Genomic DNA, 21318 nt, shown 5'->3' with positions numbered 1-21318 from the left:
CACCGGCTACTATTAAAGAGGTTAAAGTATCTAGCAAAGGGTTTGCGGAGGCAGCCGAGGAGAAGAAGCCCCCACAGCCACAATTGTTGGAGCTGCCAGCCATGGTGCTGATGGTTCCGGAGGGGTGGCAGGTGGATCCAATGCTCAGGACGAGTCACTAGCGTGTTCTCTGGCGGTGAATGTGGTGATCTTTCTCGGTGGTGCTGGGACTGATTGTCCCAGCTACACCGAGAAAGATCTGGGACTGACTACAAGGTCCTAGTCATAAGGTACACTCTCATCATTGCAAGTCTTGCTGAATGCAGCTGTACAGTGGTTGTTCACGCATGCATTCAGCCATGGCATAAGAAGAATCCTTAGCTTGAGGCCAACTCCAGTTTTGCTATTCACATGCTTGTAAAATGCAGAAATGCTCTGTTAGACAAATGCTGAGCCAGTTTGAATGGACCTGTTGCCTTTAGAGAGAAAGGTAAGTTTTACCAATTGTGGAAAGTAGGAATTTCTAGCTACAGCTTCAAATATTTACAAAAATTGCCATAGAGTGGCAAATTTCAAAAATTGAGGCAGGGAGTTTACAACTCCATAACACAACCAAAACAGAAGTCACGATTCCATCTACTTGAGCATCTGAAGTGGAGAAATATATTTTAAAAGATTGGTAAGTGAAAATGTTACATTGTCTACAGAAATTTTAACAAGTATCAATAATAATGAATTAATTTTGTCTGTTTTAGATGTCCAATAGGCGCAGTTTGCAGAGTTGTGATATTGTTTTCTATTACCACTTAGTTACAGAATTGTAAACCTGATCTCTCAGTCCTTATTGTTGTTGTTTTCAAAATTTCAGCAATTTTAGAAAAAAGTACTGATGATGTAAATAAAGAAATCTGCACACTACTATCGCAAGATCTTTCTTTTAAATTCAACAGATTCAACAGACCTATAAAGGGACACTAAAGAGAAGAATGATTTCATCTGTAACAGTATTTATCATCTCTATCAGTATCAGTATTAATATTATTACCCTTCCACAATACCAAAAACACCACTCTTACCACGAGAAGCCCGCACCAGCTCACTGTGACGTCATGCATTTTGACAGCGTCTTCTAGGTCTCAGTTATTTCTTCAGCGGTAAAGATTGACTACATTGTGTTCTAAAGGAGCCCAAGACTGAATATGGCAAGTTTCGCAAACTTTTACTGAGCAACGCGCCCAAATACGAAAAATTACTTTTTAGATGTCATGACATCACACTGAAGTGCTGACGTTGGGGTTTCCGTACGAAATTCAAAACATAAACATTGACCTTCATTTTCTCTTCTAATAATTGGCCTGTTGCAGTGTAATTAACCACAGCAGAGTTTCTGAAGAAAACTTTATCGTCTAAGTTGATTTATTGTTTTGCTTTAGTGTCCCTTTAAGTTAAGAAGTACTGCGCCATCTCAATGGTACATCACCAAGCTCAAATGGCACACAATTCTGTATGCCTACACGACAATGAGGCAAGTCCTTTTCCCATTTCATAAGATGCCATGACGCACAGAAGGCAGGGAATCGCAGTGTTATCAGCAAACAGCATCTGAGCTTTGGTATGCAATACCTGGTAAGACATGCTATGGTTGGTAATGCCTTCACACCAAGCATACCAACCTTTTTTAAGCCTTGCGTAACATGCACAGCCCCTACACTTTTCACCATGTGCTGAGGAAAAATCTGCAGTTTTGGTTCCTAGATATGGATGAAAAAAATTTAAAAATAAAATGCAGAGCTTCTTGGCTATGACCTAGACACAGCATCTAATAAGTGAATATTACACCATGCGACTTTCATCATGCCGCACCTTGCACATGCAGTGCACACCAAAAGGTGCTTGAGTGAGAAGAATAAAGGGATCCAAGGGGCAATTTTGTTTGTTTGTTAGACCCATATGAAGCATACAGACAATGAAACCAAGGAAAGTATTGAGGAAATAAAGTATTATTATTTTTTCAATTGAAATAAAGAAATATTTTGGGCTAGTTGGTTCATTAGTAAGGCAGCAAACGGCACCAGAGAATACGAAGCAAGCGGCAACCGAGTTGATCACAGGTACCTTCGAGGATGATTGCCTTGTAGCACCTTTGACAAGTTGGTCTTAAATTTAAGCACATTAAGTATCGCAGCAGTCCTATGCAACTGAGACCACGTTAGAGGGTCCTGGAAGGATGCTAGCCAATGCTGTCTTTTCTTGAAGTCATGCAGATCCTAAGCAAGTCAGGAGGTCCCCTTACCGCCTTGAGCTTGGGACCTCCTTCTATATTCTGTTACTGTGCTTTATTTTCGTGAATGAAAAATAAAATTCTTTAAAAAAAAAAAAAGAGCAGTGAGTACCAGTATTTACGAATCTGTAACCTCCTCTGCATCTGTTGACAACGATGCCATATTAATCTGCACCTGTGCACAGCCTCTTTCTGTAAAAATTACCGCATAAAAGATACACTAGCCTTCCATGCCCATGCACATTAGTTGGGATGGTTCTACGACACTAAGGCTTAGGGTTGCGCGAATATTCAAAACATTAGAATAACAAATCGAACAATGTCCTATTCAATCAGATCTTTGAACCGAATAGTCACTATTCATATATATAAAATTTTTGTAATAGTTTCAAATTTATAGAATTTATAAAAATTTATAGAATAACAAAATGGGCTGCAGTGCATACGGCAGGCATTACCAAATCCTGACTGGGAGATTACCACTGTCGTTGAAAAGAAGTGTACAATCACTGCATTCTACCGGTGCTAACATATGGGGCAGAAACTTGGAGGTTAACAAAGAAGCTCGAGAACAAGTTAAGGACCGCACAAAGAGCGATGGAACGAAAAATCTTAGGACTAACGTTAAGAGACCGGAAGAGAGCGCGGGTGGATCAGAGAACAAACGGGAATAGCCGATATTCTAGTTGACATTAAGCGGAAAAAGTGGAGCTGGGCAGGCCATGTAATGCATAGGATGGATAACCGCTGGACCATTAGAGTTACAGAATGGATACCAAGAGAAGGGAAGCGCAGTTGAGGATGCCAGAGAAAACTAGGTGGAGTGATGAAGTTAGGAAATTCACAGGCGCAAGTTGGAATCGGCTGGCGCAAGACAGGGGTAATTGGAGATCGCAGGGAGAGCCTTCGTCCTGCAGTGGACATAAATATAGGCTGATGATGATGATTTTAAAGCGTCAACTCTGCGCAATCAAATATAAAATTGGGGCAAAAGTATGACAATTCTAAAACCCGCGGGCATAGTACTATAGTTGTAACAATTGAGAACTTACACAGTGGAGCAGGCTACTATATCGCTCAGGGAGCCAGACTCGAGTCTGACTACAGCGATCATTTGGACTTTCTCAAGAGTCCTGTGTATGCGAATAATTTGTTCTTAATTCTTGTAAGAACAAGACATATAAATAACCAGAAAAAATGTTTATTTTCTATCTAAATGCACAAAACAAATCAAGAATAAGCATAATCAACAAAAACAAAAACATTTTTGCAGAAATTTTTTCAGCAATAGGGGGAAAACCCAGGCAGGAAGAGGAAGTGGGCTTCACCATAAGCCACCTAAGGCTTTGTTGTCAATTTGTAATGACAGCTCTCATTATATGTGAACCATAGGTGTAGATTTCATTTGCTTTACATCAGGGGTGCCCTCGCCCCTGATGAATGAAAGCAAATTCACCTGCCCCCCCCCCCCCCGCCCAAATTTTTTGTGATGGCATGCACCGCCGACTAAAACAACACCGGCGCCGGGAATCATTCTGTATTTGTTATCATGTCTTTTTCACGCTCGAAAAGATATTCGGCATGAACATTGCGAACTCGGGCTGGATTTCATCGCAACGCCCTCAGTGCACCTGGAGTCACATAACGCAAGGAGCCCCATCCGAGCACAAACTTTAAGGGCTTTTCGATAGCGAGCAGGCACGTTGCGGCTCGCATCGGCCGCAGAATCTACGGAGCGCATGGATTTCAATTCTAAAACTTTATGGGTTTAATGTTCTCATAAATTTATGATGCGAAAGGTGCACTGAGATTTACAAAGCCGTGCTTTAGATTTTCAATTCTGGAACATTATGGCTTAATGTTCTTATAAACTTGGGCCAACATGGCGCGCACTGGAGCCCTCGTGTCTAAGCCGTTCCAGAAATGGAAGCACGCGCTTGAAATCTTGCACACACATGAAAATACTAAATATCACCGTGACTGTCAGCTGGCAGCTAATAATTTCTCCAAACATTTTCAGGAAGCAGCCCAATGTTATCGATCAACTGGACCAGGGCAGGCAAAGTAAATTAAGCGAAAACAGAAGAAAGTTAACGGCCTATTGTTGAGCAGTTCTTTTTTGCGGGCGACAAGTCTGGCTCTCCGTGGTCATAGGGACAATGGTCGTATGGATTAAGCAAAGCCCCCGCTGAAAATACTGGTATTTTCAGAGCGCTTCTTCACATGCGACCTGATTGTGGAGATGCACATCTGAAGAACCATTTAGAAAGTTGCCCCAGTAATGTAATGTCTTGTATTTAGCCCAGAGTACAAAACTAAATTATAAATTTGTGGTGAAATTATCAAAGAAGCCTAGATGCAAAAGTAATATGCAGGCTGCTTCTCCCTACTTGCTGACGAAACGACGGATATTGCTGGAATCAAACAGCTTACTGTTTGTGCAGGTACCTAAACAAGGATGCCAACGACATTGAAGGAGTGTTTCTAGGTTTTGGCACCGATATAAATGCCCTCTCTCATTGGGACTGCAGGTTCTATGTAAATGGGTACCAGATTCTAGACACCCTTCCAGTGACCAATGCCAGCGCAGAGAGAATATTTTTTAACATGAGATTACTAAAAAACTGCTTGCGCTCCACACATGTCTGAGGAACGCATAGTTTAGGCTGGCGCTCTATACGCCCACAGAGACGTCGGCATCACGTGTCCGAAGTCACTGACCGCTTCGCTAAACTTCCCTGCCGAGTGAAGTTTGTCCTTTAGATGGCGAAGCGCAAAATCAATGAAGAGTAAAAAGCTCTGTTCCTTCAGTCCATAAGCTCGTAATTATGAAACGTATGGACTGTCATTAGCTTTAAAAACCGCAGAAATTTTTGCCATTTATTGTAACAGTTAGCATTATAATCAAATTAACATGTGAATACGAAAATTCGAGGACATCAATTACCAGTTTTTACCGACCTTGCTCACTGATAGCCGGGCCCACGCGGCGTTTCCCAACAACACACTCGGATATTGGATAGTTTCAACTTGGCCTCATCATCTGTGGCTTTCGTTCGGCCTTTCCTTTCTTTTTTAGCTACCTGCGTTTACTTCATTTTGAACGAAGCAATATCCTTCTTACTTATGGGTCCAGAATATTGTTGCCGCACTGCAGGCATTTAAATTACACAGTCTTCGTACTGATTTCTGCATTATTTCGCTATTTTCTACCCATATGGTGCTGTCGCGACCGCCGCATGCCCAAGTACATATCACGGTTTCTGCGATCACAGTTTGTTCTTGCCTGGATCATCTGTCTTTCTATGCGTAAAGTTTACTATCTGTGACTGTGCAACATGTTTATTTGTCTTGTTTGAAGCATTATATACAGTGGCAGACTTATACATATATTTAAATATCTTGTTGCGAGGTTTTGTGTATACAAGCAGTGAACTTTGTTTCCAGCGACATTTTTTTGCCCTTTATCAAGTTGCATCTTCGCATTTGTATATTCCATGCTATATTCGCATTTCTAATATATATTTGCAGAACTCCAGCTTTTATATGTACTCACTGTTGAGACTATAATCTTGGTGTAATTACAATACACGACCGGTAACAGCTGCTCCTGCGCAATCTATTGCAACGAAGGACAGCGTCATTGAGGTTTTTCCCTGGCCGTTGCACATGTACAAAAATGTAAACAAGGTTCTTGAATGACAAAGATTCATCAAAATATTTGTTCTCAACTTGTTCTTTTCATGGCCTTTACGTTTTTCGTATCAGCTGCATGCACTGCTTTGCTGGTTTCGAAATGATATAGTTCTGAAGTTTGTGCAATATTTTCTTTACTTAATAAGTAGACAAAAAAAAAATCTGTTATTTCTGCCACAATTTTTGGGACATATGAATATATTCTCTTATGAAAAAATACATATTTTACTTGACAGGACATAGCGTTGAATAATTCGTTTGCAGCATCTAATATGCTGGTATTGCATCTAATATACAATGGTATTGGGAATGGCAATGCAGTTATTATTCATATATTTGATCCCTCGACAAATTCTATACGGAGGAGACCGCGCTGCAACGTGGGCCCCCTCTGAACATAATTTCTGGCTAAGCCACTATTTACATCACATGTGTGACACCACTGCAGCTGGATATCTTGCATTGGCCTGTCTGCTCTGACCTTGCTTTCAAAAGACAGTGAGTCGCGTGCCAAACTTCTTCCTCGTTCCATGTACCTGTTCTAAACCAACAAATGATGCTTGCTGCCTGTCATTCAGTGTAGGCCGAAGACACTCAGCCAGAAACTTCGTACTCAATACTGAAACTCGGCAAAAAAAAAAAAAAAATGTTTTTTTTCTGTTATGTTGCCTGTAGGCAACACTCGTCAATAAAGGTCAATTGTGCTTTTTATAAACAATGCTTCATCACGTGAAATTGGTTGACAGAAATTTACTAACCTTAAGAATACTAGGATGTGAACATCGTCTTACATCAATTGCGAAAATGGCTGCTCATTAATACAACATTATTTAAAAAGTATTCTTTAATCCATTTGCTTCTGGCACCATTCAATTCGTATTCGATTCAGACTCAAAAATTGCTATTTGCACACCCTACCAGGGTCATACCAGGATTCAAGCTGCTGCAAAACTGCCTCTGAAAAGGAATTTTTTGCTGTGAACAATTTATTGCTGGTGGCCCAGAAATTGGCAAGAAATGAGGAGCCCAAGAACAGGAAAAGGCCATGCTGAGATGAAGAGAGTGAAAGTTGACACATAGAAGCAGGTTTAGGCACTGAACAAAGGATCGTCAGTGGGTACTCGGAGCAAGACACCGCTACCACGTAGGCTGAGAAGTGTGGCGAGATGCTTTGTGACACAAAGTGAAGTTTGGCTCAGTACAGAACTTACCTCAACGCCCTTACTGAAGAATGACTCGAGAGATCTCTCCAGTGCCTGTTTGTCTTTCTCACTCAGAGACAGGCTGTTCATGGCCTCTTCGTAGAATTCTCTCCGCAGTGTGGCATTCACCATTTCTCCAGGATCCACCATTCCCTGGAGAGAGAAGTCAACTGTTGGCCCATTCCAAGTCTAGTGTGAGCAACGGCGCTCTTGCCAAATCATGATGCTGAAGCTGAGCTTAAAGCAAGTTTACAGGGTTTTACAGTTCATATCAGCGAGCAAGCATTGTCTGCAATTGTATCTGGAAAGGACTAACACAGCTGAATACTGTGTTATCAAATCAAAATGGTGCTTACGTATGTACAGCAGCTCTGCAGCTATGCTGCTTGAAAACAGGTGAGTGGAGCTTGATTAATGCACTGCATGCACTGCACAGTTAATTTTTGATATGACACTCGTGTGTAGTGGGTACTAAAGGCACTGCTTATAAATTCTGACCCCGCTCACTTGTCTGGGTCAACTGTCTCTATAATGTTGTCTATAAATACAGATTGTATCAATGAAGGAGAACACTAGACTAACAACTACTTACCCCAGGAATAGCCCACTCGCCTGAGTCTCTCCTTGCAATGGCCACGAACTGCAGCACTGGCAGTTGGCTGCACTGGTTTATAACCTTCGTGCCTTCAGCATCTCTTTTCCACCTACAGGTAGAGAAGGAGGGGAAGGACAAAAACTTGCTTCATGAATAGTAATGTGACAAAAGGACCTCTCGATCTTTGTTCTTCAGATTATGTACAGAGACTCAAGCAGACCTTTCAAAAGCAAAGCTATTATTACCAGTTATGTTAGTTTCTTGAAATTAGCAACCTGGCGCGATGCAACAGAAACTAGTGGCAGACACTGATGAGCTTCTACCCACCAAAAATGCTAACCTATACTGTGTAGTAGAGTACATTATGCCAGTTATACCTGCCAACCAAACCACGGTGAAGGCATTGTATAAGAATGCTAAAAGATACATTGTCCCATTTTTCACCATATTCTACAAAGTAAAAGTACTACAACCACACTACTAGAACATTACACAACACTACTATAAATAGCACATTCTAGAAGTTAAGGAGCTACATTATGAGTATTCCCAGTTTCGGGAAACCCTCATTTGATACTTCAATGCAACAATTCGTCAAATTTGTCAACTTGGCCCATCTTCATGTAAGCTGACAACGCAATGGCATTAAAGGGACCCTGAAACGATTTTGACAATTGTGTACAAACGTACTAAGTCAGTTGTCTAGGCCCTTCTGATCATTAAGAGACAGACCTAGTGCTCCACGTAAAGCCGTGTAATTTATTACAGGGTTTCAAAGATATGCATTGCTACTGATCGCAGTGGCGTCGCTCCTGAGTTTTCAGTCACCCCTTACCACGCTGCGTAGTGTGAGTGAGTGATGTCACTCGGGCAAGCGATCCGATTCGCCACCCATGCAACGATACTGGGAATGTACAAAATTGTCGCTTCATGAAGTTTATTTTTAGTAGTACGCGTATGTGTAGAAATTTGTGTGCTCTAAAAAAGAAATACACAAATGCAATAACTGTATACGTTTCTTCAAAGCAGTGGCTCACTTCTGCTTGAGAATGTAGATTGTCTGCTACAGCTGTGGCAATGGCATCCAATGGAGCGTGGAGGAGTTCTCAATGGAAATATAGGTACAGCAATGTCTTGTTTGTCAGGAGGAACATGAATGGTACCAATGCTGTATTACACTAGTCTTGCACTGCAGTTGAGTGCAGGGAGTAAACTGCAGCGACTGTATGCTATAGAAGACGCGACTGCTGCACGTCAATGCCAACAAGAGCCTCCTTGATCAACACAGCGATCAACCACAGTTTTGAAAAGAAAGGTGCCTTTAGCAGCAACCGCAGGTTCTGCATTTGTCTGAGAGCCAAGTTTTGTGTATAATTTGTCTAGAATGGTAGCGGAAAAATATCTCAACAAGCCGACATTAAGAAAGAAAGTTTCAAGAGCAAGTGAACATGCAAAAGTCAAAAAGCTACCATCTTGAGTTAAACTCACGGTGTAAGATATATACTCTTTAGGTGTGGACCCTCGCGAGACGTGATCGACCTGATAAAGTAGCAACGGCGTGCGTCGATCGGTCCGGTGATGGCAGCGGATACGTATCGGATACGTATCGGTATGAACCGTTGCTATAGCAACCGCGACTTTGCGGAACATCCGAAATGATTGAGTGATGCACGAAATTAGGTCACCGTGGTGAGGGGAGAGCATGGGGGAGAGGGCATCGCCTCGACGCAGCAGAGAGTTCAGCGTGTTTCTCGTCCTCGCAAGCTCTCGCTTGCGTTCTAACTGAAGTTGTGTCGTCCTGCCGATAGGTATCAGCTGCCATCACCGGGCCAATGGTCGCGTGCCGTTGCTACTTTATCTGGTCGATCGCGTCTCGCAAGCAAGCCGAGAAGTGTCCCCACCTAAAGAGCATATATCTTACACCGTGGTTAAACTTTAGCGCAATGACAGGCAACTTATAAAGGTAAAAACTAGTTGTAGTTTTTCTGTGGTGCATGGCATGTACAACGTGATTTATGGGTCCTTTCTAAGCCATCAATATGAGATGTGTTGGCTAGTGCTTGCACGTTTCTCGCATATTTGTATTATACATCCATTGAAGAAAACAGCACTAAAAACACAGACGAGAAGAGAAGACAGGACGAGCACTGACTGGCAACAATTGATTTTATGTGCGTGCAGGACTATCGGCCAATAGCACTGTGCCTCAATGACCATTTGCGGGAGCATGCATACGATGTAAAAAATAAGAATGGGAGCAATCTGGCTATTCAGTGCGCCAACTGTGGGTGCGCCCCGTTGCTTCAAGACATAAAGGTTCTGCGCAGATATCGAGAGAATTGTGCCCATGAAATCTTTGAAACCTTTTCGATGAAGTGCAAAGGCCCGTCACGCATCAGCACTCCTTCGCTTGTCCTCACCGACAAGGAGTACAGATTTCTCTAGAAGAAATCTTGATGTATTTGTTGGGTTTTCCTTCAGACCCATGCACGACTGGGAATCTTGCTCTCCCCCGCTTTTCCTTCCTTTCCAAGACAAATCTTAGTGCAGGCACAATAAAACTAATTGTAGGCAATCAGCACTCATCCTGTCTTCTTCCTTTCTCGCCCGTATTTTTTAGCGATGTTTTCTTCAATAGATTCATACCAACAAGCTCACGTTCAAACCCTTTTATGTTATATTATACATGATGCAATAAATACGTTGTAAGAAAAAAAAAAAGGAAGTCAAACTTTAGAGCAAGGGTACCGTCTCTGCCTCCCACTTAAGAAGTGCGAGTCAGATTCCCGAGGTTGGTTACTTTCTTTCTTTTGTCGTACTTTCTTTCTTTTGTCTTTATTTTTTCATTTTTTAATTCTAGAGTAAGCATATGTGCATATTTAAATGTTATCACACTATTATCAATCCAAAATGGTACCATAAACAGCTATGTGCTTTGTACGTTAGATATATGCTCGTAGCAACATGGTGAATGCCCGGCATGGTCCACCTCTTTTTTGTTTCATGTAGTGCAAACCAGCGAACATTATGCATAGTGCTGCTGTGTCTCCATCCACCATGCAAAGTCTATCTTGAAATTTTGCTCCCCATGGCCTAAACTTAACGAGAACTACTACGTAGGAAAGAGACACAGGAACACACTCGGATCAAATCAACCGCTTGCTCAATAGAGCTTGTATACGACTCCCTCGCGAATCTCTCTCAGTGAGCGTGCCCTTTCAGCCTCCGCGACTTTGAGACGCAACTGCAAAACATGTGCCTCGCACTCAAGCTGATCTTTTTTCGCTTCTCGCTCCGCAGCGCATTCTTCTCGTGCTCGCGCCTCCCGCTCATCTAACCACGCTTTTAATTCGGCTCCTTCCAGCACCATGCGTTCAGCTAAAGCTAACATTTCTTGCGTGCTAGCCATGGTTCCGAGCCGTTAGAATTAACAATAAAATCCAAACGAACGGCTCTGTCCTGTCGCTACATCACCAATTTGAGCTGGAGTCGTATACAAGCTCTATTGAGCAAGCGTTTGACGCGGGCTCCAGACTCAGCAGTTCGACATCTGTCTAGTGATTGCCCCGACCACCATCACAATCTCTTGTTAGAAAAAGGCACGAAACAAGAAGGCAACAGAGAAGTAAATAAGGAACAGGCCAGCCTAGGTCTTGACATTAACCTCAAGGAGGCTGAGGACAGCGCGGGGAGCAGGCAGCAGGCAGCGTCTAATGAAATCGAGGCACGCATGCGCATCTGTGCTAGTAAAAGCACCTTGGATAAAGACGCACAAATGCCTTCAGAAAGCCCGATTGACTGGGCAATGGTGCGCAGTGGCAGTGACCTCAAAGAGGACACCACTGGCAAGGACGTACGCATGCAAACCGTTGCAGGAAAAAGCACACTCAATAAAGAGGCACAGAGACCTCTAGAAAGCCCTAATTTTTGGGCAAAGGTTCGCAAAGTCAATGGCCTCGAAGAGTGCGAGGCGAGCAATGAAATGCTCCCCTACTCTTCCAGTGTACCACTTGCGGTGGTGATAAGTGGCCTCAATAGGTTTGAGGACCACTCGAATAGCTCACCCCAAGTGAGGATAAGTTCGCCTGCCTGCAACCCCGAAGGCCACATAGGCCACTGTAAAATGGACATGATTACAGAGCTGCTCAACAAGGAGCCAAATACAGAGCTCCTTGGTGAAGAGTCTTTACTCCGAGACTCCGAGAACGAGACTAGTGACTGGCGAAACAAGTCGCCGATTGCGTCAGCACCTGGTGATGACAAATGTAGGCAAGTTCTGTGTGATAGCTTGCTTGCGGTTATTGATACATCACACTGCGGTTCGGCTGGAGAATACGGCAATGACATGTCAGAAGGTGAACGCATAGATGTCAGCAGAGTGACTTTGCATTCATGTTATGTCGGCGAAGGCTGTTCAGGTGATAATGGTAACCAGGTCGAGGCTAGAAAAGCAATAAAGCACCTTAGCCAGATCAATCAGGGGCCTACATGCATGCATTTTCAATGTCATGGCAAAACGGCTCCCGTGCTATCATCTCAAATGCAGAAAAGACGTGCCGTTCGTTTTATCTGGGACGGGATAACTTAAGAAGCTGATGAATAGCCGGTTGCCCTCTCAGGATGTTGACCTTGGACAGAAACATCATATTTGTTGTGAATAGAGAACTGCAACATTGAATTATTTGAAGTGCTTTTTTTGTGACTGTCGTGCTTTATATGCCCCATGAACTCGTTCGGGACTTAAAGGACTATATGAAGAATGTTTGTGTAATGATGAGTGCTGCGCTGTTATGACGTGTTTGCTCAGTGAACTTTGCCTGCCTGTGCAACATCGTGAACGCACAATATGTGGTGGTTAGAAAAAGTGTGAGCTTGTCGCGTACTGATTGGCAGTTTTTCCTCTGGAAAACTTTGTAAAAAAAGGGGCTTATGTGAAGTGTAGTGCGCGACACAGTGCGGTGGTTGGAAACAAGTACCAGACGACAAGGAGAGCGCGCGCCGAGGGGAATTCCCGTGTTGGCTAAAGACAACAACGTCGAAGTGCACATGAACACGCGGCACAAGAAGAAAAACAACAAAAGAAAGACCATCCAATCGCAAGACAACACGAAACCTCAAGCAGCTAATGAGGAAACGACAAATCGGCCAGAATGGCAGAAAAACAAGGCACGCTGGCAGAAGGGGAGAAGAGTTCCAGAAGCGGCACCAGGAGAGGGTCGGCCACCGAACCAGGGATCGAAGACGGGCAGTCGGGTTCCGGACCCGAGCCACCAGTACTTCACCCGACCGGGGCCTCCCGCTAACCCATTACTGGGCGTCGCCACTCCATCCGTTCGGGAACTGCTGCCCGAGGCCGGCGAGCATCTGCGCCCGTGGGCAGAACGAGAGCTGTCGTGCTACGGGCGCGAGTTCCACGACCAGCTGCCCGGCCAGAACGCCGCCGCAGTCTGCCCGTGTCGCCAAGCCGCCTGCCTTCCTGGGCATCGCCACTGTGCCCGATCGTCAACTGCTGCTGCCCGAGGCCGGTGAGCGTCTGCTACTTGTCTCGAACCACCGCACCGTGTCGCGCACTACACATCACACCACGCTTTGCAGGCATGTTAAAGAACATGTTAACCTTTGCTCCTCTCTCTCGTATAAGAAAAATAAACTGAATTGAATACTATTTGTTCAAAAATTTTCATGTGCCATCAAATTTTGGTGATTTTTTGAATACAGTAAAAGCTCGATGATACGAATTTCCGGATGATACGAATTTTTCTGTGGTCCCGGCCGAGCCCCATTACTTTGCAACGTGCTAGAGAACGGTTGTTACGAATCGATTTTCAGCCTGCGTCGGTTGATACGAATAAACGCCGCCCCACCGACGGCCGCGAAAGAGAACAGCGCGCAGTCACGTGCTTTCTCTCCTCTTTTGGTGCGGAGGCGCAGCGCCGGACAGCGCGGACTCCGCGACTGGGCGCGAAGAGTTTTGAAGCGGTGGCGCTTTTGGTGCTTTTGTACTTCTCCTTTTCTGCGAGCCGTCAGATGGAGTGGCTGCTGCGCTTCGGGCCGCGTTCTTCGTGTTTGCGCCATTTTTCCTAGTCGCAGCGAGCTATGTCTCGCAAGCGGAAAGCATTCTCCTTTAAAGAGAAATTAGACATTCTTCGAAAGGTCGATGAGGATCCCAAGAGGAAGCGGACGAAGTTGGCTAAGGAGCTAGGCCTCGCAACGTCAACACTGAGCACAATTGTTGCACAGCGAGACTATCATGAAAAACGTGCTTTCGTTCAACGTCAACGCGAAGCAAGCGAATTCGAACGCGCTTATTTCGAACATACCGCGCACCGACAATGCTCTTAGCAGCGCGCCAAATCACGCGGCGGCGCCTCCGACCGGCATTGCTCCGACACCACCATAGAGCAAAAGCTCAGGAGAGACCCCTCAATGCCGCGCGCGAAGGAACGGAAAAAAAAAAAAAAAAAAAAAACCCACGGCGGAAATTTCACCCTCTCTCAAATTGCAAGGTCGCCGTTTCTGCATCGCGCCGGAACAAGCGTGTACGTGCCGACTAGAGTGTTCTAGACAACCGTATTCTAGCACACACTAGTGCCGACGTCTCAGCCACGCGGATAAAATGGCAGTGAACCCTTCTCCTCTATTTTCTAGTCACATGTTGACCTTGCACGCTGCGGCAGCAGCGCAGAGGGAAGCAGCGGCGGAGGCACAGTCGGTGAGGCACAGTCGGGCCAACGAAACTGCCACGCCCGCAAACGCTCGCTTCTCGATAACGGCAGAAAACGAAACTTCAGGGGGCGGCTAAAATAAGCTGGCGCCAGCACGGCGGCGGGCGCGCACGGAGATGTGCGCACGGAGTCGAAGGTGAGAGAGCTACGAGAAAGTTGAGAGGGAGGGCGAGGGGAGCCACCGAAGCGGCGGAGTTGACGCGGCCAAATCCGCTTTCCTGCCGCCCTCCTCCCTCACCTTCGACGGTCTCCGCGCGCACCCGTGTGCCGGCGCCGCTTTGTTTTCTGTCGTTATCGGGAAGCGACCGTTAGCCGGCGTGAGCAGTTTCGTGGCCCGCGCTTGCTATGCGCTTGCGCGCCGCGATATTTCACGACTCGCACCGTTCGTGCATCGTGCTATGGTGCACGAATACTTCAAAAATACGTCCTTTTAATTCGAACAAATTTTCGGGCCCCTTCGAGTTCGAATTATCGAGATTCGACAGTCGTTTTAATTGTGTTTTGATGATACGAATTTCGGCTAATACGAATATTTTTCGTGACCCCGTGAGATTCGTATCATCGAGCTTTTACTGTAACAACATTGTCAAAATTAACGGGCCCCAAACTGAAGGGATCTTACAGTCATCTTTAACTACTATTGTTGATATCCGACAACCATCAAATTATGTCAGTAAAATTCAGAAAGTGTGTGTGATCACATAGCAAGGTGCCACCTTGCATACAACTACAGCATATTCGCTCATGTAAAACCTTGTATGGGAGAGTCTTAATATTCCTTGGTGATCTGATTTCTTGCTAAGTCCAAGGGAATCATCTTCATAAAGTGCCTAAACATGATTATGAGGTTCTCCAATAAAGGTTAGGCTAAATTTACCATTTTAGAGCCACACAAGCAATGTGGCAACATAAATGACATGCACATGCAAATGCCGAAGGTTTTTGTTATGTAAATGAACATTAGTCCCTCCACTGCAAATGATTCTACAGCTTCGTTATTCTATACATAGCTGACCTTGTCACAATCGGATCACCAGCATGATTGGGTCCCCACCGCCCTAATCGTCCTCGTCCAGACAGTCCTGTCCTGCCATGAGGATTCAGAGGCTTGCAGTCGACAATGGCGTATATTCCTTCATGGCTCCGTCTATCAACACTGCCATCCAAGGCATTCCAGCAAGGTGAGAAGTTGGCCCTGTTGGGTGAAATATCCAAAATATCATCACAGCATTTTCTTTGATTGAGAGAACTGCAAGCATTTCTCATTTCTGCTATCAACTGCTTCTGAATCAGCTCAACTTCATCTAGGAATTGAGTATACTTTCAAAATAAGGTTGAAGCTTTAGTGGCACAAAACACATAAGAGAAGAATTTGCAAGCCAATGAAACCACATTGCATTCGTCTGCTGACTCAGCAGTTGAAGTACAATTAACATGCCATAGTTTTTTTCCCCTTAAGCTTTTCACTCCGTCCACCTCAATTCCATCCCCCAAGTGATGTCCATTCCGAGTACTGAAATAACCAAACAAATAACATATAGCAATCACTCACACTGCTACAGAACTACAACGGCTCAAATAGGGCTATAGGTAGAAACAGATAATGCCGTTATGTTGAAACATAATGAGAAAGTTTAAATACAGGCACATTAAGAATGCAGTGGTCAAATGACGATTCAATAATTATTTAAAAGAACTGCACCTATAATGTCACTTCCATCATCACCTTAATTAATGGCTCTGTTTACTTTGGACAAGATCCCTCTTAGTGGGGGGGAGGTGAAAGAAAACACTACGGGCACTTAGACATTTCCTTGCCTTTTCCCTGTGCTCAGTTAACTGTTACCTATAAAAGGATATGCCATGCAAATCGAGCAGACCTTTTTCATTATTTTCTAGCTTGGTACAAAACTTAACAATGCCTCGCCTCCTTTGACAACACAGACCAGAGCATCTGATACTGTAACCTGCTCCAGAAATTCATACTTCGCAGTGACTGCAGCAACATCTGAAATTTCCTTTATACCCAAAAAATGAAACCTAAAGCAATTTTTTTTATATTCCAGTCATTTCAGCTACAAAGAAAATGAAGAAACAGACATTGCAGCATAAAACGGCAACATAAAACAAACTTTTTCATGTTCTGTGCCGCAGACCAGCACCGGTGTGTGCGTGTCACTCTTTCATGTCCCTGTCTATCTTGCACTATGTTCTTTTTTTTTTCCAATGAATCAAAAACACACCCAAGCTACCACGCTAAGTAGAAATGACAACCTGGGGCATTGGCTGCTGCTCAGTGTACAAAAGTCTCAATCTTCCAGCTTTGGCATTTAAAGAAACACTGACACATATTTTCGTTGAAGTTGCCGAAACTCTACCACACCTTCCTCGCACTTAAGAAAATGGCACTTGGCAAGTATGAAGATTGAGAAACATTTATATTTTAATTTGATACTAAAGTTGGTCTCTATATGCTGGACCTGGCGTCATCAACATTATTATCGTGATAGCATAACACTGAGCAAGTTTTGCTGATATCGTGTAGCAATGTGGTTCAGTATGATGATATTGCTCGTAAAAAATTAAAAAAGCACTGCGCATGTTTCTTCGGATTGTGCCCACATGCAGCAGCTGCAGCTCTCAGAGGGATGAGTGAGCTACTGTATCATGTCATCCCGATTAATCCATTTCTTGTGTACCTGCAGAAAAAAAAACTTGCATTGCGGGGTTTAACACATTGAAACTCCACAGAGGGTTATGAGGGATGCCGCAGTGTGTATAGTGGAGGGCTCTGAATCAGTTTTGACCACTGTAGTATCTTTAGCATGCACTGAAATCTACGTACATGCATCAACTTTATATATGAAAAGGAACAAACAAGCATGAGACCGGTGATAATCAGTGGTCACTTATTGTGCCACAACTAGGCAACTGTGAGATATCGGCAGCACCAATACTTCCTCCTGCCCACCACATCAGCCCCCTCCTAGCATTATATGAAGTGCCAAATAATGGTTTGCCATCCTGCGTACACAACAAAAATGAAGAATACTGTTCTGCTCGCCTAACAGAAAATTCCTGGTGCCGCTACTACTGAAAGGTATAGCCTGGCACCCTTCCTGTTTATTTTTTAAAAATTTATTTATTTCAAAATACCTGACAGGCCCCATGAGGAGCATTGAGTAAGGGGGGCATCACTGCAAGACAGTTTTACACGTGAATTCCGAGACTCGAGGACCACAAAAATGAGTAGAAATCATCGTCGCAAAACAGGGTTACAAATGAAGAAGATGCGGTAGCGTACAAAACATCGGCTAAATGTTATCATGCATATTGCTCGCGCACATATCGAACATCGTGTAAGAAAATGTGGATTTCAAAGTATGAAAGAAAAAAAAAAACAATACTAACAATACGCAGATAAACAGAAATAACAGTTCAGGGTAGTGTACAAAATACCGGATAAATTTTACCAAGCATATTGTTCACGCACATAATCAAACATCGCATAAGAAAAGTTTACTTTAAAGCATGAAAGGGAAACAAAAGTCAGCGTGACGTTACATAAAAATAAAGAGCATGACATTCAGAATGACACATTTTTAGGACAGGAACTGCAAGTTCAGGAGTTTCCTAAATTTATCTCGATCCGTTTGCATGACAGTGCAGTCAGGGAGGGAATTACACAAGCGGATGGCTCGTGGCAAAGCCGACAAATTAAATGCATCCGTGTTTCTGTAGATGCGAGTGAAACTTATTATTCAGTCGTCGTGATATGCAACTTGCACGTTCCAGCAGCAAAGACGATGACTTCATTTGATGAACATATTTATGGAACAAGGACAGCAATGCCACGTCACGACGACTACTTAGTGCAGGAAGCGAAAAGTCAAGTTTAATTCGAGTTATGCTTGACTGCCTATTGTAATTGCGGGAAATGAATTGACTAGCTCGGTTTTGGATGGCTTCTAACCATGTTTCTTCTTATCATGTTTAGTCTTGCAATTAAGACAGCCCGCCGTGGTTGCTCAGTGGCTATGGTGTTGGGCTGCTGAGCACGAGGTCACGGGATCGAATCCCGGCCACGGCGGCCGCATTTCGATGGGGGCGAAATGCGAAAACACCCGTGTACTTAGATTTAGGTGCACGTTAAAGAACCCCAGGTGGTCCAAATTTCCGGAGTCCCCCACTACGGCGTGCCTCATAATCAGAACTGGTTTTGGCACGTAAAACCCCATAATTTAATTTTTTTTTATTAATTAAGACAGGACCATACATCTTTTTTTCAATTTTCTTGTCTATGATATTCCAACATATATGAGAGAGGATCCTAAACACCACTTCGTCAAATTGCCACTTTTTTAGCCATTCCACTCTTTTCAGTTGCCTTCACTGTTTGACACAGTGACGGGAATGTCTGCTTAGTTATTCAAAAGATCTTTTTAGGTTCCACGTGGTTTTCTTGGTAAACGGTAAAATCAGTGCTTTTCTTCTTTCTTTATTTTCTTCCATAATTTCTTTATTTTCTTCCATAATTTTCATTATACCCCTGTCACACGGCACGTGTAATGTCATTTGCAGTAAATGACATTCATACCGAATGTCATTGCGGTCTTGCGTTCCCAGTCTACACGGGTAAACAAAATGGCATTCGCAATTGATGGCAATGTTTATCGGCAGGCTGCTATGATAACGAAACCTGCGAAATCGTGCTATTTATTTACACATTTTTACTATTTTGTAAGTAATGCAATGATAAACATTGGAAGGTTATTTGCAAATATATTGCAAAGCCATACGACAGCATTAGTGGAAAAGAAATGCTTATAAATATCCAAAGCAAGACTGGCTCAAAGCCGCTTACGATTCCATCCGCAGCTGGCGCTATGGCGGACGGTGAAAGCGTTGTCGAATTTATGACAGTGACAAATGACGAGCAATGCAAACAAGCATTAATTGTTCTCCAGCTGTTGAGGATGAAGCGTCGAAACCGGCTGAAGCGGATCAAGCTTGCTACTGAGGCATGCGCAAGGACAACGAGGGATTTGGAGCTGCGTCTGCAAGCCAATACGGTCACGTTGGCCGCTGTTTGGGCTGCCACTTCGCCAGGGATTATCCGAGAACGATGGTGCTTCCCAAGAAACGAAAATTGGTTTGAGGACACTCTCCCTCACCTGGGTGAAGTTAATTTCAAGCAGGCGTTCCGCGTGAACCCTTCCACATTCAGATACCTGGTGATATCATTGCAGTGCGTCTTGGAGCGTCAGGTCACCAACATGCGCAAGCCAATTAGCGCGGAAAAACGCGTAGCCGTGGGATTGTACCGCCTCTGTTCCAGCGCCGAAGATCGTACGATTGCACACCTGTTTGGCATCGGCCGATCTACTGTGAACATTGTGTACAGAGAGTTTTGCCGAGCAGTTGTGGACATTCATGAAGGCACCTGGGTGCGCATGCCACGGAAGGAGGAAATTGCCGAGCAGATGCGCGAGTTTCACGCCGTAACTGGTTTCCCGCAGGCCATGGGTGCACTAGACGGCTGCCACTTTCCCATATCTCCGCCCAAGAAAGATGCAGTCGACTACTATAACTACAAGGGATGGTACGCTTTTTTTACGTTGCCTTTATATGTGGTAGCAGCACAGGGTCAGGACAAAACATCAAATAATTGAAAACTGCGTTACGAATAAATGTACTTTATTTGAAAATCAGAAAGTAGAAGTGAAAGCACGTGCCAAGGAATTAAGCTTTCTTTAAAAATGTGAAGTTTGGGATATTCAGGCATATGCAGCTCGTACAATGAAAAACACACTTTCATATCGGCACTTTTATTTAAATATGTGAGAATTCTTTTCTCTGCTTGTGATTAGTGCCGCATAAGACCTCGTTATTTTCCTTGAATAACATTCAGGAAGTAGCATCTATACCTTATATTTCTTCCTTCACAATCGTGTAGTAAACATGTTCAGGATACTTACCAGCCCATACTAAAATGCTAGTAGCTTCAGTATGAAATTATTCCACCGAAGAGATTGTCAATTTAAAAACCATCGTTAAAGAAAGTTTCGTTTAAAGGTGACAAAATTTATATCTTATAAAACCTGTACGAATTCAAATATTTATGTGTATGCTGCTGCTAATACCCTGAAACGTGATGTTAATAAAATGTTTAGTTTTTTAATTCACTTCGGATAATTTCTCCACACTGCTGGCAAACAATTATTTCATGCAGGTACAGCATCATACTGCTTGCAGTTGCCGACCACCGCTACCGCTTCTTGTACTTGAACGTGGGGAGCCCGGGTAGATGCCACGACGCCCATGTTTACGGACGGTCAAGATTGAAGACAATAGTGGAGAGTGATCACTTCAACTCTCCGGTGTCAGTAATTGAAGGAGTGCCTGTACTACCCATCATGCTCTGTGACCAAGCATTTCCGCTGACACCGCATTTAATGAAACCATATGCAAATGCCCCAAGTGGTTCTAAGCAAGCAATCTTCAACTACAACCTGTCAAAGTCGAGGCGCATTGTGGAAAACGCATTCGGCCGAGTGAAAGCACGCTTCAGGTTCATTCTGAAGAGAATGGAATGCAAACTGTCCAATGCCAAACTGGCCATTAGGGCATCCTGCACTTTACACAACATCTGCGAATGCTTTCGAGATCATGTGGATGAGCAGTGGATACAGGATGTGTACACCTTCAACGAAATGTACAAGCAGCCCCTGCACAATTCTGATGCATGCATTGGCGAAGGCGAGGATATAAGGGCTGCGCTTGCAGAGTATTTTTGGAAACGAGCCCAATGAACATAGTTGACCACAAGCAGCTCAAACA

The 21318-nt window shown here is 43.9% G+C and overlaps 2 protein-coding genes across 7 annotated transcripts in view; one reads left to right on the top strand and one right to left on the bottom strand.

Annotated features, from left to right (window-relative positions):
* LOC119441814 (ADP-ribose pyrophosphatase, mitochondrial) overlaps positions 1-21318 on the bottom strand; it is a 234038-nt gene that overhangs the window by 209546 nt on the left and 3174 nt on the right. For 2 of the 6 annotated variants that reach the window (XM_049661641.1, XM_049661646.1), the window contains exon 3: positions 15494-15673. The exons of 2 other annotated variants lie outside the window; for them this stretch is intronic. In XM_049661641.1, coding sequence (XP_049517598.1) covers positions 15494-15673 — 180 coding nt within the window. Of the gene's footprint in view, positions 1-7167; positions 7312-7750; positions 7863-15493; positions 15674-21318 lie in introns of all 6 variants that reach the window. 2 more of the 6 variants (XM_049661640.1, XM_049661643.1) reach the window with 2 other exon arrangements.
* LOC119441808 (uncharacterized) lies at positions 19034-21290 on the top strand. Its single transcript, XM_037706433.2, has 2 exons — positions 19034-20080; positions 20711-21290. The coding sequence occupies exons 1-2, from the start codon at positions 19299-19301 to the stop codon at positions 21288-21290; spliced, it is 1362 nt and encodes a 453-aa protein (XP_037562361.1). The 5' UTR covers positions 19034-19298.

This window comes from Dermacentor silvarum, chromosome 2 (genome assembly GCF_013339745.2).
Source record: "Dermacentor silvarum isolate Dsil-2018 chromosome 2, BIME_Dsil_1.4, whole genome shotgun sequence".
Taxonomy (NCBI): domain Eukaryota; kingdom Metazoa; phylum Arthropoda; class Arachnida; order Ixodida; family Ixodidae; genus Dermacentor; species Dermacentor silvarum.
This window is presented reverse-complemented; position numbering and strand designations above follow the sequence as displayed.